This window comes from Elgaria multicarinata, chromosome 5 (assembly GCF_023053635.1).
Source record: "Elgaria multicarinata webbii isolate HBS135686 ecotype San Diego chromosome 5, rElgMul1.1.pri, whole genome shotgun sequence".
Taxonomy (NCBI): domain Eukaryota; kingdom Metazoa; phylum Chordata; class Lepidosauria; order Squamata; family Anguidae; genus Elgaria; species Elgaria multicarinata.
In genome coordinates this window covers 82,859,350-82,875,074 of record NC_086175.1, presented here as the reverse complement: position 1 = coordinate 82,875,074, position 15,725 = coordinate 82,859,350, and the positions used below count along the sequence as shown (strand labels likewise).

The following is a 15,725-nucleotide window of genomic DNA, read 5'->3' as shown; positions in this document are numbered from 1 at the left end:
ATGGAAAAGATGATAGGATAAGATTTGTAGCAGACAGCCATTTTGGTAATGTAATTGTTTGGAAAATCTTGAGATTCTACTAGGCACCCCCTCTGATTTAAACACATACACACCATTTCTGGCTCACTATTAATAGCTTACTAAATATCCCAGGGATGTCAATTAACTTTAGTGCTCCTCCTAGTTCTTAAAAACATTTAATATGGTCGTTGCTTCTGCCTCTTAAAGCAAAAAACAGGAGAGGGTTTTCTTTAAAAGAAATTCTGCCTAATTTTCTAGGGTTGCAATCCTATGCATGTTTATACAGAAAAATGATCTACAACTCCCAACTTTTTTCTATCTAAGCATACATAGGTTTGCACCCTAAGTAAAACAGGAATGGAGATCATGAATAACAATGAATTACCAGTTGCTGGATCAAACAATCAGCAGTGATATTGGGGGGGGGCAAACTCCTCAGGACTGAAGAGTGGGTTGGAGGGTGTAATTGATGGAACACTACTATATATTCTATGCATGTTTAATTCCACCTTTGATACTAAAGACTAAAAACCAAAAAGGACCCATGCTATAAAATCGGGTATATGCTGTACACATTAATTAATAAAAATATTTCAAAATGCATTTTATGGCATAAAGTGAATAGGATCAAATACAATGAAGATCCCTTGTAGCAAAGTTATGCTGTGAGTCAGAGTTGCAGCCATAGAGCAAAATACTCATGACCTTACAACAGGATTGGACAGCATGTGGCTCATGGGCTGCATATGCCCACCCCCAGCCTGTTTTGCAGCTCCTGCCACCTTCCAAAGTGACACAGTCACACCACTGAACTGCAAATAAGACACTTACCCCCTTTAAAATAAGTTGCACAATGAACACATACCTTGTTTTAAGGGAAAATCATACTCTACTGGATTTGGGGGTTGTTGTTCTTTTGGAGGGGTGTACAGCACCCAGTGGGCAAACATTGGCTCCTGGGTCATACAATAATACAGCAGTTCAGGATGACACAACGGCACAATACAAAGCTGGCAGAAGTAAAATTTAGGCAGAGAAGAGTGTGGCCAGGCCAGGAGAGGGCAGTGGGTGACTGACGTACCTTAAGCAACTGTAGGTCAACAAAATCAAGAATCATTCCCTCACACCAGAACAATACTATGACAATAAAATACAACTATGATCTCAAAACCCTGACAATCAGGTTGGGAGGCTGCCAGCACGCACAGCTTTCATACAAGCGTGGGTGTACACAGGAATGACCAGACACTCCTGGACAGCACCCATGCAATGTAATAACACTTACACAGACATGGCTGTATGTATAGAGTACACATGGATGGCTACTGTGTGCCCCACGGATTTGCATTACATATATGTACTGAAGGGCACATTCAAATAGAGACCACATGTAGGTGTGGAGAATTAAGGGAGCCAAGCAGAGGTGTGTACTAACACCCTACACACACACACACACACACACACACCACAGCCATTTCCCTTAGAGCACACAAGAATACACAAAAACAAGTAGTTATCACTTTCCACCACAAAGTGTGTGATGCTTGTTTGGACATCCCAACTTCTACTACAACTCACTCCCCCACCCCATTACTTCATTATTAGTAGTGTTATAACAAGAGCGATTATGCATGGTTAGGCAGTAAGAGTGAAATCAATAGGCACATGGATTTATTTAAGGAAATCAGAATCCTAGGGCATGGACACATTTAAGAAAATATTTCAAATTCTGGCTAAGGAGATATTATTTTTGTCAACAGGGCATACATAACATACATCGACTTGTATCAGTATAGGTTTATATAAGTTAAACCATGTTTTGCATTTTACACATTAAACAGTGATGATGTCCCCAACACAAAGATGTCAAGCCTGACTGCTGGAAATGCACTGCTGAGTGATAAGAACATAAGAGCCATTCTGGATCGGACCAAAGGTTCATCTAATCCAACATTCTGGTCACATGGTGTCCAACCGGCTGCCCATGGGAAACCGACAAGCAGGGCACGAGAGCAACAGCATCATCCTGCCTGTGTTCCCTAAAAATGGGTGTACATGGGTATATTGTCTCTGATACTGAAGGAGTATTTTCTTTTATTTGTCCTGAATCTCCAACCAATCAGCTTCATGGGATGACCCTGGGTTCTAGTAGTATGAGAGGAGAAAATAGTTATGATGGCTATATATTACTTCCAGTATTGGGGACGGTACTCCTCTCATCCAGCATGGTTCTTATGATCTTATGTGTTCCACTACTAACTTGTTTCTTTGACCAAGCTATGAATTGTTGTGCAGCCAGATGGCCACTACCTCTAAATTGGAGAAATATGTGAGTGCTTTGTTCTTATATAATAACTTTGTAAATATATATATATATATATATATATATATATATGCATTACTAATCTGCTTTAGCTCAGCCATCCACAACCTGGTGTCATCCAGATGTCTCTGATAACCATTCCCAGCACACCTGACTGCTGTCCATGCTGGCTTGAACTGATCAGAGTTGAAGTCTGAAGCACCTAGAGGGTACCAGATTTGTACTGAAACAACTTCTGGAATTCAATTAAATTGCTGAAAGCAATTTGTACTAAACTGAATTAAATGAGAATACATTTCAGCTTAAATTATTTACATGAATGACTAAAAGTAGGTTTGCTGATCTAGAATTTCACCATACTTTAATCACACCACAATTAAATCTTTTTACAAACAGTGCAGTATCAGGATGTGCCACATGATGGCACCCAAAGTTTAGGAATTTTCCAATTCTAAATCTCAACACACACAGAGGCAGGTGACCATCACTGAAATGAGTTTGACTGTAGAATAACTGCAGTCCAGCAAGATTTTTAATTGATATTTAACATAAGAAGAGGCATCTCTATTTTCAATGTGGTTCTCAACTCAAAAATCACAAACTGAATTGAAAGATATAGCTCTTCTCGAATGTGAAAACCAAGTTTGACATTTCTTTTCTAGAATAAAAACGTAATTCCTATTGATACTTTGCAAGTATATTCCCCTCACAATGGAATCCGAAGTTTGCTGTGAACGTTTCAACTATAGGTACAAGCAAGTTTCAAATGGATTTTTTTCAGCAACAAGAGGGAAAGAGAAAGTGAAAAGGGAGGGGAAGAAAGGATAACAAAAAGAGATTGCACAGAGAGAGAGAGAGAGAGAGAGTATGTGTGAATAGGTGAAGAGGGAAAGGGGGTTAATAGAAAGAGGGGTTCAGAGAAACCTGGGGTTGCTCAGAGAGCACGGTATGGGCAATTCTTTGACGCCATCAAGGAAGGAAGGAGGTACAGCGCAGTGGTACACATTTCTACTCAGAAGAAAGCCCAACTGAGTTCAACTGGGCAAGTACAGGATTGTAGCTTTAGGCATCGCTTTCTAGGCTTCCCAATCTTCCCGTTACCCTGCCCCTTCATAACGGGAATTCTCCAACACAGTTCGTTGCTATGGTAGCATAGCGAGGTCGTAAGACACAACCACCCACCACCACCATTTGTGCTTTCTGCAACAACTCTTTCATAAACGACCAGTTAAAAGCGCAGCTGTGCCACCGCCATAGATTTCTACATTTCAATTTCCGCTGACTTCACTGTTACCCATCTTCCACCCCACCCGTGTGTGTGCGCGTGTATGTGTATACACACAGGCGCGCGCACACCCCACCCCCCGCCAACGTAGGGCAACCCTGCTGCATCTGAAGAGGTGGCCTCTAGTCCAGGAACGCTTAAGCCCGCCTGCCCCAATCTGGGATTCTCCAGATGCTTTTGGGCAACTCCCATCTTTAACCACTGGCTGAGGCAGATGGGGGTTGTAGTCAACACATATCGGGGTGGGGGACCTGGTCTATACCATAATACATTTGTTACTCTTTGAGGTGCCTCGAGGCTCTTTCATACTGTTGAACGAAGTAACACAGCAGCTCAATTTGCCACAAAGCGCGCGGACGGCCCTCCCAGCTCTTTGCAGCTGCGCGTGTGTCGTGCGCGCGCGCGCGCTGTACGCTTTACGGCCTCACGAGCGCTGTCCTCGGCTCGCCGGCAGCCCCGCCCCCTCCTCCTCCTCCTCCTCCCAGCACGGATGGAGCTCCCGCGTTGAGTGGTTCTCTCGCACAACCGGACTACTCGGCACGATCATGGCCACCTCAGGGAGAGCGGACGAGCCTGACCGGACCCTTTTCGTGGGGAACTTGGAGAGTCGCGTGCAAGAGGAGATTCTCTTCGAGCTTTTCCTGCAGGTGCAGGGGGAGGCGGGGCGGGGCGGGGCAAGACGGGCGGGGCCAGCTTGGAGTGGGCGGGGCTATGCGGGATCAAGTCGCTCCTATACTCTCATTTATCCTCGTTGCTTTATGGTAAACATGTCGCCCCCTGGTGCTTTCCATTTTAAAAGATAGCACTGAGGCATTGAACTTGTTGTGTTTTAGCCTGCAGATGAGTTCACAAGACCTCATGTCAAACACTTGTTAAAGGCCAACTAGGCAGCCGCCTAGGGCACAGACCTGAGAAGGGCACAGTACTGACCTTTAAGGGTCACAGTTTTATACAAATTAGCTGTTTTAAGAAAAAAAATATAATAAAAGGAAAATATAATAGTTCAGAAACTCTTCTTGAACAGCTGAATCGAATTTGGCAATTTTGGGTGTGGGTGGGTGTGCACGCGCAAATCGCTCGCCTTGCCTAGGGCACAAATTAGTCTGGCACCTGCCCTGAGTTTACCCCACCCTTAACAATAAACAGAGAATAAATAGTGAAGGTTCACGACTTTCTTATATGTATTACTGCTCCAGGCCAACTCTTGTATCTTCTTTGAATTATGTTCCCTCCCTTCCCTGCCAGAGTAATATTGCTGGAACATTTCCCCTTGCCTGGTGTGCCATTGTCTTATCTCAGTCTCCTCTTCTTGCTTCCATTCTGCTACTTATATTGCTCTTGTTATCTCATGATTGAAGCAGAAATATTTAGATCTTCCTGATGTGAAGGTCCTACTTTGTATTCCACTAAAACACTTTTAAAGCCTATGTTGAAATGGTATGGAACATAACAGTTCAACTCAGTCATCAGTCTGACTCATTTAAATCCTCATGTTTTTATCACTTTTTACTGAATTGTCATTTGATAAAAAAAAATCCAATTGGACATACTGTGAATTCCATCTATCTTCCTTACTTATTTTGGCACCTAATAATCCTTCTGACAACTTAATGGTGACACATATACTTTTCACCCATCCAGTAGTACTTGGTTGTAGCTGGTGAAGGAGAAATAACTGTTAATGTGAAGTCTTTTAAGAACCTAGCTGTGTATGTAGCTTGCTTTAGCATATTTTTTTTATTTATCTATGAACAGGAAGATCTACATGTATAAAAGAACAAACATCAGAATGCTTGATTTGATACTTCCTGTCCTTGAAGAACGTCATCATCTTCAGTAGGCAATCCTGAGCAGAAGGATGGAATCTATTTTACTTCTATGAAACAGGAGAGAGATAAAGCAAATGATGGTTTTGCTTGGAAATGCTAGGGGCTAAGTTATTATTGTGTTAGAGTTGTCATTTCTTTTTAGAAACACTCAGAAGCATATAGAGCCATAATGTTGAGCATAAACTGTATTTGTCAGTATTCACTAGTGTCAAAATATCAAAGATATCTTGTTTCTTTCTGTGAGTGGTCTTTTTCTGATCATAGTCCACTTCTAAGTTTCTTTGTCAAGAGAGTAAGAATCAGGTTTTGTGGATTGCTGTGCGCTTCATCATATCTAGTGGGGTTTTTTGGGATTTTCGCCAATTCACAAATTAATGGCTGAAGCTGTTATAATTAGATGATGCTAAAGATTAAAAAAAAAATCATGTACTGCTAGCTTTTAATCTGGAATAGGTATCTGAATACCTGTCCCTCAATCATATCTCAACAAAAAAAGAAAACTGAATAATTGAAAGAAGGAATAATGTCCACTTATATTCCTTCAACCAATCAGAGCAATTTCCTTGCTTTCTTCCTCACTCTTCATTGGTTCCTATCTCTGCTGGTTTGCATACCACCTGTGGTACACTCCCCCTCAAACAACCATAGGACCCAACAAACAGGTAATTAATGACCAAGGCGATGAAAGACATTCCTGACCATAACAATGAATGGAGCCTGATAAGGCCTTCAAGCATATAGTTACCTCTTTTCATAGTCTCATTGCTGAATTATGCTATGTACTGATTAATACAACAGCAACAAAACTTTTCTTATAAATGGACCAAGACTACTTGTTAACCTAAGTTTTTCTGCCCTGTGTTGTAAAGCTTCTTGCTGTCATTTCTCATTCTGCTGGATCAGAGATCAAGTCTGTATATCTGACGAGCAAATGTAGATTGGATTATGAAAATACTGACTCATTCTGCTTTTGTGCTGCAGACTGATCTGTCTTGCAACTCTTCCACATATATGAAAATTCAGGATTTCTGCAGCTTTCCTCCATTGTTAATCTAGTATGGGAAAAAAGTATAAGTAGCAGAGCAATATGCATACAATCTATTCATACAATCTGCAATCGCCAGGTGATACAGCCTATCTGGATATCTTACATTTGCCTATAACCTTTACATTTGTTAGTAAATTCCTCTGCAATTTTATGTTTGACTGTTGTTTGTTCAGTTTAACCTATGTGCAGCAATCAAATTACCTTTCCAATTAAGTGTTTGGATTGCTTACATCTTAACAAACAATTCTTAAAGTGCTTCCCTAGTTGCCCAAGTCCACATAAATTAGACTCATAAGCCAAAAAGGATAAAATGTGAGATAACTGTGCAGGCTGTGAACAGGCCATGGGAATGGCAGTGCATTTCATCTGTATATAGAAGAAAAACCGCTACGTTGGCAGCATGATGCCAGTTGTTTAATGTTTGGTTTTCTGTAATGGTTTCTATCCAACATTGTGTATCTTTCTATGCGCTGGTCCAGCAAGTCTTAAAACTGCAAATAAAAAGCTGTTTCCTACCTGGGATTTATGAGAAAGTAATGTTTAAGTTTCTTGCAGGCTGGACCGGTAACCAAAGTGACCATATGCAAGGACAAAGATGGAAAACCCAAGACTTTTGGATTTGTCTGCTTTAAGCACACAGAGTCAGTGCCTTATGCCATAGCTTTGCTGAATGGGATTCGTTTATATGGAAGACCAATTAAAGTGCAATATCGGTTTGGTAGGTTTAGCTACCAGCCAATAATTCTTTACAAAAATGTAATTCTTTATAAAGTGATGGATCGTGCCAAATCCCTGCATGAGAGGTGATCTGTGTAAAAGTGTCCAGCTGAACAAAAGATAATACCTGCTATTGGGAAGGGGGGAAGGGTGTATTTTTTCTATACTGGTGGATTCATATATAGTGTGAGAGAAAAAATAGAAAGTACATAATGATTTATTATTATTATTTTTAATCAACTGATAATATTGCCTTTCTGCCCTCTAAGGATTCCCACCTTTGCAATAAAGGAGTAATAAATAGAATTACTTGGTAGCAGATATTATCTTGATTGTAACATACTGTGTTTTCAGATAAAAACTGCAATATTATATTCAGTATGGTGACCTTAATGAAAAACTTCAATCATAAAAATTCAATTTTTATTCTATTCACAGGGAGTTCTCACTGTCTAGAGTTAAGCAATCCTTGTCAGAATGTGGAAAACGATGAACAGTCTCCAACATACAGGTAGTAGAAATACATACAGTGCAATCCTATCATGTCTATTCAGGAATACGCCCCATTTAGTTCAGACTTATACCCAGGTAAGTGTGCATATGATTGCAGCCATAGTGAAAGTATTTTCCCCCAATTTGAAAACATCAAAGACTTTAGTTTACAGACAAAACTTCGCTCTAATGCCTCCTGCTTCATGTACATACAGACTGGTACATATGCAATGAGGAGGGTTTTTTTTTTACTGACTTTCCTATATGGCATTCTAGTGCCATATAGAAAGAGACCATTAAAACACTTGGAAAGTAGCCTTTTGGGGTGATCTTATACATACTTGGAAATGTCCCACTAAATTAAATGGGGCTTATTCCCAAGTAAGTGAGCGTAGGATTGCATGAATAGGAGTTGCCTGTCTTTGCAATTGTAAGTGTGTCTAATTAGAAGTAAACCCCCTTGAGTTCAGTGGGGCTTCCTCCCAGGTAAGTTTGTATAGGATTGTAGGCTTAAGCTTTTATCATGAGCCTCCCAGTCTTGGTTATATAAAATCATTTTTGTTTCTTGTGAGAGCTTCGGCTATGGGGTGGTATATAAATGTAATAAAATAATAATAATATAATTTTCATAAATGTGCTGATTGTTATCAGCTTTAAATACAGGCAATTAATTGTAGCTCCTAATCATTCCAGCAATAATCCAATCCCCTTTCCTCTCAGAACTAATTCTTCCATTAGGTGGAATGTTCAACTTTAATGCCTGTCTAGTCCTATAGTATGTATGTTTTTATCTGGAAATATGTTTCACAGTGTGGAGTACCCAATGGGGTCACTTCACCTCAGCTGGTTCTGTGGCACTCACAGGACCCAACAGTTCTTCAATGGGGTTTGGGCATTTCTAAAAACAATGCTGGAAATTAGTAGAAATTGTAGTTTCCAAATCAGGACAGGTCAGTGAAGCTCCCATCTGGGATCTCCGCTGAACTGCCTCATTCTAGAAACTAGCATTTCCACTAATTTTGGGTTATTTTTGTATAAATACCAATGCCCTGTTGCACAAGCAGTGAGTCCCACGAGAGCATGGGCACAACAGGATACTCCCTTGTGGGTCTTACTTCCAGGTAGGTGTGTGTGGGATTGCAGCCTTAATATCTCTTCTCGTCTGAATGGATAAGAAGTCTGTTGAATTTCTTATCCACTCAGATGAAAAGAGACATTAAAGCTGCAGTTCTATGCAGACTTACTTGGGAATACGACCCATTGTACTCAGTGAGGCTTGCTTCTGAGTAGACATGTATATAATTGCACTATAAAGAGCCCAAATAACATCTATATGTATTTGTTGGTTTGATGAGTAAATCCATGAGAATTCACTCCTTGTCCATTTTTTATAGGAATGTAGAGCCTTATAGTGGAACTCCATTACCTGTTAGTCCTTTTCAGGTGAATAATAATCCACATCAGAGTTATTCTACCTTTCAAAACATGGTAAGTTTGGAATAGTGACTTTAAATGTTTGCAACTATAATAATTTTTGCAATGTTTGCAACAATAACAATAATTTCCTTGGATGTATAATGCAAGGAACTGTCAAACGCATAACTTGTAGAAACTCTTTCTCCTTTTTCCTATTGCACTGCCAACTAGGTTTAACTCTCTACCTGCTCCCAGGCCCTTACCAGACTCCTTACCAACTTGCAAGTTAAACCAAGGTTATAGCTGGCAGTTTGTCCATTGTACCAACATCCTATCACAACTCAAGGGAGAAATCAGCTACACCCTGCAGCAATACCCTTTGAGGTGTGATGATGTTGTCTTCAGCATCTTCTAGTGGTCTAGCCGTCTCTGATGGGTTGATGCCCTCTGGCTATACTAATACAAAGCATTCCGGGCTGGAGCAGTATGGTGGCAGAGTAAAGTAGTTAGCCTATAGTTGTACGACACTGATATATAAGGGAAGGTGGCATTATTCACACACCATAAGCAAAAGCTTGGTTGTTTGCAGTGGCATTTCTGATACACGTGATCTAGGTGATTAATCTGTGGTACGCAGAGGTTTGTTTGTTTTTCAGGCTTTTTAAAGTTCATCTTTAAAACCTCAGCTCCTCAACCTGTCATGTTGTTTGAACTGGAAATTACTTTGTCAGCAGGCCACAGCCTGCTTTAAAATGACTAACTTTGTATCTGCAAACATCTTTATTGTGCATGTGTAGCTAACAGTGTCTTACATTTACAGTATACCGGACAAAGAATTCTGTGGGCTGGGTTCACATTAACCAACCGTGACCTAGTTTACATGACATGCCGCAGCTTGTTATGGGTTATTTAACCCAAAACAAGCCATGGGACTGAAAGGTGTCTTATTGCATATCCAACCCCCACTCAGGGGTTGTCGTGTCATATGAACTTGGTGTTCATGGGTTATGTGAGGATTAAACAACCTAGAACAGACCATGCGTTATGCAAAGATTGTTTAAGCCATGGGTTGTCATCACGTGTGAACCCCAACCCATGGGTTGATCATGGGTTGTTTCACAAAGCTACAGAAGAGGCAGGCAGGAGTGGTAAAAAAAATTCCAGCCACCCTACATGCCAGAGTATTTGGGATATAGGAATAGTGGGTGCAGGAGGAGGGAAACAAAACAGGAATTGAGAAAAACAGTTTGTTCATTTGTCTGTGAGACAAACCCTTGGTATGGCAACAAACCATGAGCTAAGGATGAGTTAAATAAACCATGGACTAGCTTTAGGAACATAGGAAGCTGCTTTATACCGAATCAGACAATGGGTCCACCTAGCCAGTATTGTCAACACTGACTGGCTGCAGTTCTTCCGGGATTCAGGCAGGAGTTTTTCCAGCCTTACCTGGAAATGCCAGGGATCAAACTTGGGACTTTCTGCATGCCAGATGTGGGTTCTATCCCTCCCAAACCAAGTGCAAACCAAGTCAGTATAATTGGAAAGTTTTCATACCAACAAGCTGATTCAATATATTTTGTTCTCTGGAACCAATGTAAGCAATAACTATCTATATACCAAACTTTAAAATGATATTTATAACTTATCTTTTGTTTTCTAGATGGCATATTTCTTAGCACAGCAATATACTCCTTACAGTCCAATGGGACAGCAGTTCCCTTATTATCAGATGATGACACCACCACCACCATTTCCAAGTTTTCCTGTATCGTCTTACCTGAATCCAGGACAAGCCTCTTTTGAATGTGTCTACCCTGAACCAAAGAACCACCAACAGTATCTAGTTAAGGAAGGTACACCTAAAAGGAAGAGACCTCAAGAAACAAGTGACAGTGACAGTAGCATGGAAAGCGAGAGGAAAAAAACAAAGAGAAAATGAACAGTGGTCTTGACTACATAGTTTTAAGAGGCAAAGCGTCTCCGGATTTCACTGTATTGATTTGCAAAAAAAAAAACACATGGTTATTACAGTAACCTTAACCTGAAGAAAATCTATAATGGTTTGAGGCAAAGTTTTATAAAAACTGATTCGCAGTTTAAAAGCAAGAAGTAGCTTTTTGGAGTTTTATTTTATGCTTCACTAATAGCAATTAAAAATATACATACCTAATAAACAATACACGAAGCAGTAGAGTCTCATCTAGTAACTTTATCCACAGTAAGCAAGGGGCGACTAGAACTTGACTGGCAGTTACCCAGCACCATTTTTAAGGGTGCAATTCTATGCCTGTTTTTTGTTGTTTATTCATTCAAAGTCCTACAATTCCCAGCATCTCTCACTCAGCATGGCTAGCTAGAGGGAAGCTGGGAGTTGTAGAACTTTTCCCCCCCTGTCTAAACATGCATAAGTTTGTGTCCTAAATAATTTAAGATAATTTAAATTATTTTAATAATTTAATAATTATTAAATTAATTATTAAATTAATTATTTAAATTAAATAATTTAATAATTATTTAAATAATTTAAATAATTTTAGTCATTCTGGGTTCCTCACAAGCCTCCTGGAGTTGAGCCAATTGGATGTGCAGAAACAGCATGTGGAACAGCTTTACCTGGGCTCTACTGCTTCAGAATGCTGGATGGAGATTTGGTGTTAAAGTATGTTCCAACATGTAAACCAAACAAGACAGTTTGGTTTACTAGTGTGTCAGGCTCAAGCTTAAATTAACCACTTCTCTCAGCTAAGCTAACTGTGGAACATATTTAGTTCTCTTTACTACAGGGATGCATTCAAATGTATAACTCTTAACTGATAGGCCCCAAAGAGTTATATTACTAGTTATTTCTGCACGTTTGAATTGGCTGTAAGGATGCAGTCAGAGCCTGATCCTGTGCCGACTGACTTTGGAAGTAAGTACACTGGCTTCAATGGGACTTACTCTCAATTAAGTGCACATATGATCATAGTCTCACTTGGAATTTTTTTAAAAAACACCATTGTAATCAGGATTTAATTCTGAGTAAATGTATTTATGAAAAGGATAACAGAATCATGTTCACAACTAATAAAGGACACAAGCAAAAATATTGCAGGCTAACGGTGTTTATGGAATAGGCATGAGAGTTTCTCTGAAAATATTTGGTCGTATTTGACTAAAAACATTTCTTGCTGATAAATTAATAATAATTATGAACTCAAGGGATGCTACAGCCAAGGATTTCTCATCTTCTGAGTATGTGTAGGAACATGTCATGTATGTCTGTTTCCTAATGCAAATAGAGACAAATCCTGAGTTTTATACAGTGTCACAATGTGATGCAAATATAAATAAAGATGGTTAAAAACTACCTTTTGGTACTTGAGGAAATATTGTTTATATATCCTGTTGTGTGCAGCTTTGTCATTTTCACCTTAAAAATACAAAGTTTTTAAGTTTGAGCCCTACCTTTGAAGAGGTGAAGAAACACTTGCAGATCCACATAATGAGATTTACTGTACTTCTAATCTATGGTGCCGTATGTTGGCTCATTTGCTTGTGGCAGTTGGTTACTTGCTTTTGCTACCTTGCCTTGTAATACTGGCCTAAAAGACTTCTCTTCTGTGTGCCAAGATTCTTGCTAAATATCCGTACCATCTTTATTTGGGTTCAAAAGAGTGGTTTTGTGTTTCACAGTTCAAATCCCACCTCTGTCTTGTTCTTCAGTTCTTGGTCAAGCTGTTTTTCTTGTAGTCTCACTTTGCCTTCAGGGAAATGAGTGTTTTGTGATCAGTCACGGACCGTGGCAACCATTTTATGAATCAACAAGCTGCCATGTGGCAGCCATTTTGAGAGAATACAAATTATGCTTGCTCAACATTACAAAATGCGCCCATTGACACAAAACGGTTGGGCCCCCCTAAGCACGGGCAACTAGATGAGGGCATGACTGGTTTGTGCATCCCTTCGGGATAATTGTATGCTGCTCCTATTTTATCCCCTCCCTACGTAAGTTGAATATATTTTTGGCCCAAAGATTCCTTAGCATGCCTTACTCTTTCCTTATCAGCACACATAAAGCCCCATCACATCTAGGTCAACCACATGGCTCCCGTTCCTTCTCTGTTGCCATTCCAACGTCGCTTCCTGAAAACAGGAAGTAATTAGCCCCATTCAGTCTGGTAGGAGAGAGCAGCAACCAGACTTTCTCTGGGTGGGTGGGTGGGACAACGAAGGCCAGAAGGGGCGGAAGATGTGTGAGAGGCAGACAATGTCATGTGAGTGCCCAGTAACGAGCGTGCAGTAAAATGCTCGTCGGATGGAGCTTATAGTTACTAATAGAATTCACTTGGAAAGAAGAACTTCACCGTTGCATAATAAAATAGTTAAGGTTAAAATAGATGTCATATTAAATGCATTGCTGTACTGTACATGCATGGTGGTGGTTGCGGTTGTTCGTTGTTATTTTTTTAAATGGAAATAAATAGCCACCATGAGGGCAAGGAGAAATTTAGCCTCCCACAATCCAGATGACCCCATTCAGTCCTTGGAGGCAGACGTGTGATTTGTTGGGAGGGAGGCAGTCCTGTGTAAAAATCATGAGGATCCATGTCTCAGATCCATATTTTTGTGCTGCATCCTCCTCCATGAGTGGCAGGTCCATGATTTTTCCGGTTCAGTCCATGGAGCCAGATGGGCTCTGTGATTTGATTGTGGTTTGGGGTGTTTTCCATGTAAAAATAATGAGGATCCATGTTTTTGTGCTGTAGTGGTGCCAACGAGTGGAAGATCCATGATTTTCATGATTCAGTCAGTGGAGTCAGATGTTCCCTGTGATTTGATTGGGGTATGGGGCAGGGCAGGGGCTTCATGTAAAAGTCATAAGGATCCATTTCTCAGATCCATGATTTTGCACTTTGGTGGCACAAATGAGTGGTGGAGCCATGATTTTCATGGTTCAGTCCATGGAGGTAGACATGCTCTGTGATTTGACAATAAGTTGGGGGATTTTCTGTCCAAAAATCATAAGGATCCATGACTTGGCTCCAGATTCTTGTGCAGCACCAACTGATTGTATTGTATTAAAAAAATGGGGTGAAAAATCCAATAAACACCTACATACATAATCCTGTGTCTGTCCCCACCTGTTCTCATAGTTACACACTCCCAAGTGGTAGAGCACACACTTTGCGTATAGAAGGTCCCTCGTTTGATTCCTGGCATCTCCAAGTATGGCTGGGACAGGGTTTTTCTTGAAACTCTGGAGAGCCACTGCCAGTTAGTGCAGTCAGCACTAGGCTGGATACACCAATGGTTAGGTTCAGTATAAGGCAGCTTCCTAGTTTCCAAAATCCAGCACCACATTTTCCAGGAAATTACTAGGTGCAATTCTTCTTGTTTCAGCATGAATTAATTTAACGAGAGGAAAGCTCGCTTGCCATCAGCGTGAAACTCCCCCTTTCCAGAGAAGGGTGGTTAAGAAGTCAGCACTGGAGTGTTATTAAAGATAATTTCTGTGTATCTGTGTTGTTTTGCCCAAAGGGCAGAGATGAATGGGGAGCAGTACACCTGTGAGGGGCACGGCTTTGAAAACCCACACTTGTCTCTTGATAACTTATGATGTGGGTGGTAGGGAAGAGGATCACAGCTTGTATCAGCAGGTTTTCATATGCTTGTCTTCAGGCAACGGAAATTGCTGGTAGAAGCAATGTTTCCCCCCTCCCTCTTCCCAGAGAAGAATCAAAAGAGTCTGGTTCAAAGCCTGCCTTGCTGACTCTGGGCTTGCTGAGTATCTGCAACAGTGTCAGGAGTCTACTACAGCATTGATAGAACAATGATTGTGGGCGTTAATAGCACAAAAGGTCACAGGACACAAATGCCAGAGGGTGGAAAGGACAAGAATGATATTTCTTTAACATAACATTTTACTGGTGGTATATTTAAATTTAGCACATTATAGGAAATAGGCGCAATCTGTGTATTTTCTCAGATTCCACTCAAAAGCATGGAATCTGGTATTCAGTCTGGAATCCATCACTTAAGAATTGTGCTACGATTTATAAACATGTTTGTTTTTAAAGATGGGGAATTAAATACGTTTACCAGGATATATTTTTTTGCGATTTAAATGTTTTTTTATTATTATTATTTCAAAACACAAACAAACAGGCAGACACTACAAAAAAACAATAAAAAAAACCAAAAAAACACATAAAATGAAAATGGACTTCCTATTTCCTCCACAACAAAAATATGTAACTATATTTTCTCTTACTCTATAATTAGAGTAAGAGAAAGAAGAAAAGAAGAAAAGAAGAAGAAAAATTCCCCTCTTCCTAGTATCTTAAAGTTTTCTTCTTATTCGTTGAATCCACAGATAAAGAAATCATTTTTTTTTAGTCCCCCACAAAAAGTCTATAAGAGGTTTCCATTCGGTTATAAACACAGATGTTGACTTTTCATTGATTATTGACGTAAGTTTTGCCATCTCCGGCAACTCCAACAACTTCATCAGTCATTCATCCACTTCAGGTTTTTTTTTTTTTAATAGTTCCTGTATCAGGGGATCCCCAATGTTTTCGGTCCTGTTTCCACATTTGAAATTTTAAGAAA

General features: G+C 40.1%; 1 protein-coding gene across 1 annotated transcript; it reads left to right on the top strand.

The window, feature by feature from the left end:
- Nucleotides 1-4,140: 4,140 nt before the first annotated feature.
- Nucleotides 4,141-11,461, top strand: RBM11 (RNA binding motif protein 11). The gene is made up of 5 exons (XM_063127593.1): nucleotides 4,141-4,276; nucleotides 7,062-7,224; nucleotides 7,662-7,734; nucleotides 9,110-9,203; nucleotides 10,795-11,461. The coding sequence occupies exons 1-5, from the start codon at nucleotides 4,175-4,177 to the stop codon at nucleotides 11,071-11,073; spliced, it is 711 nt and encodes a 236-aa protein (XP_062983663.1). The 5' UTR covers nucleotides 4,141-4,174; the 3' UTR covers nucleotides 11,074-11,461.
- The last annotated feature ends 4,264 nt before the right edge of the window (nucleotides 11,462-15,725 follow it).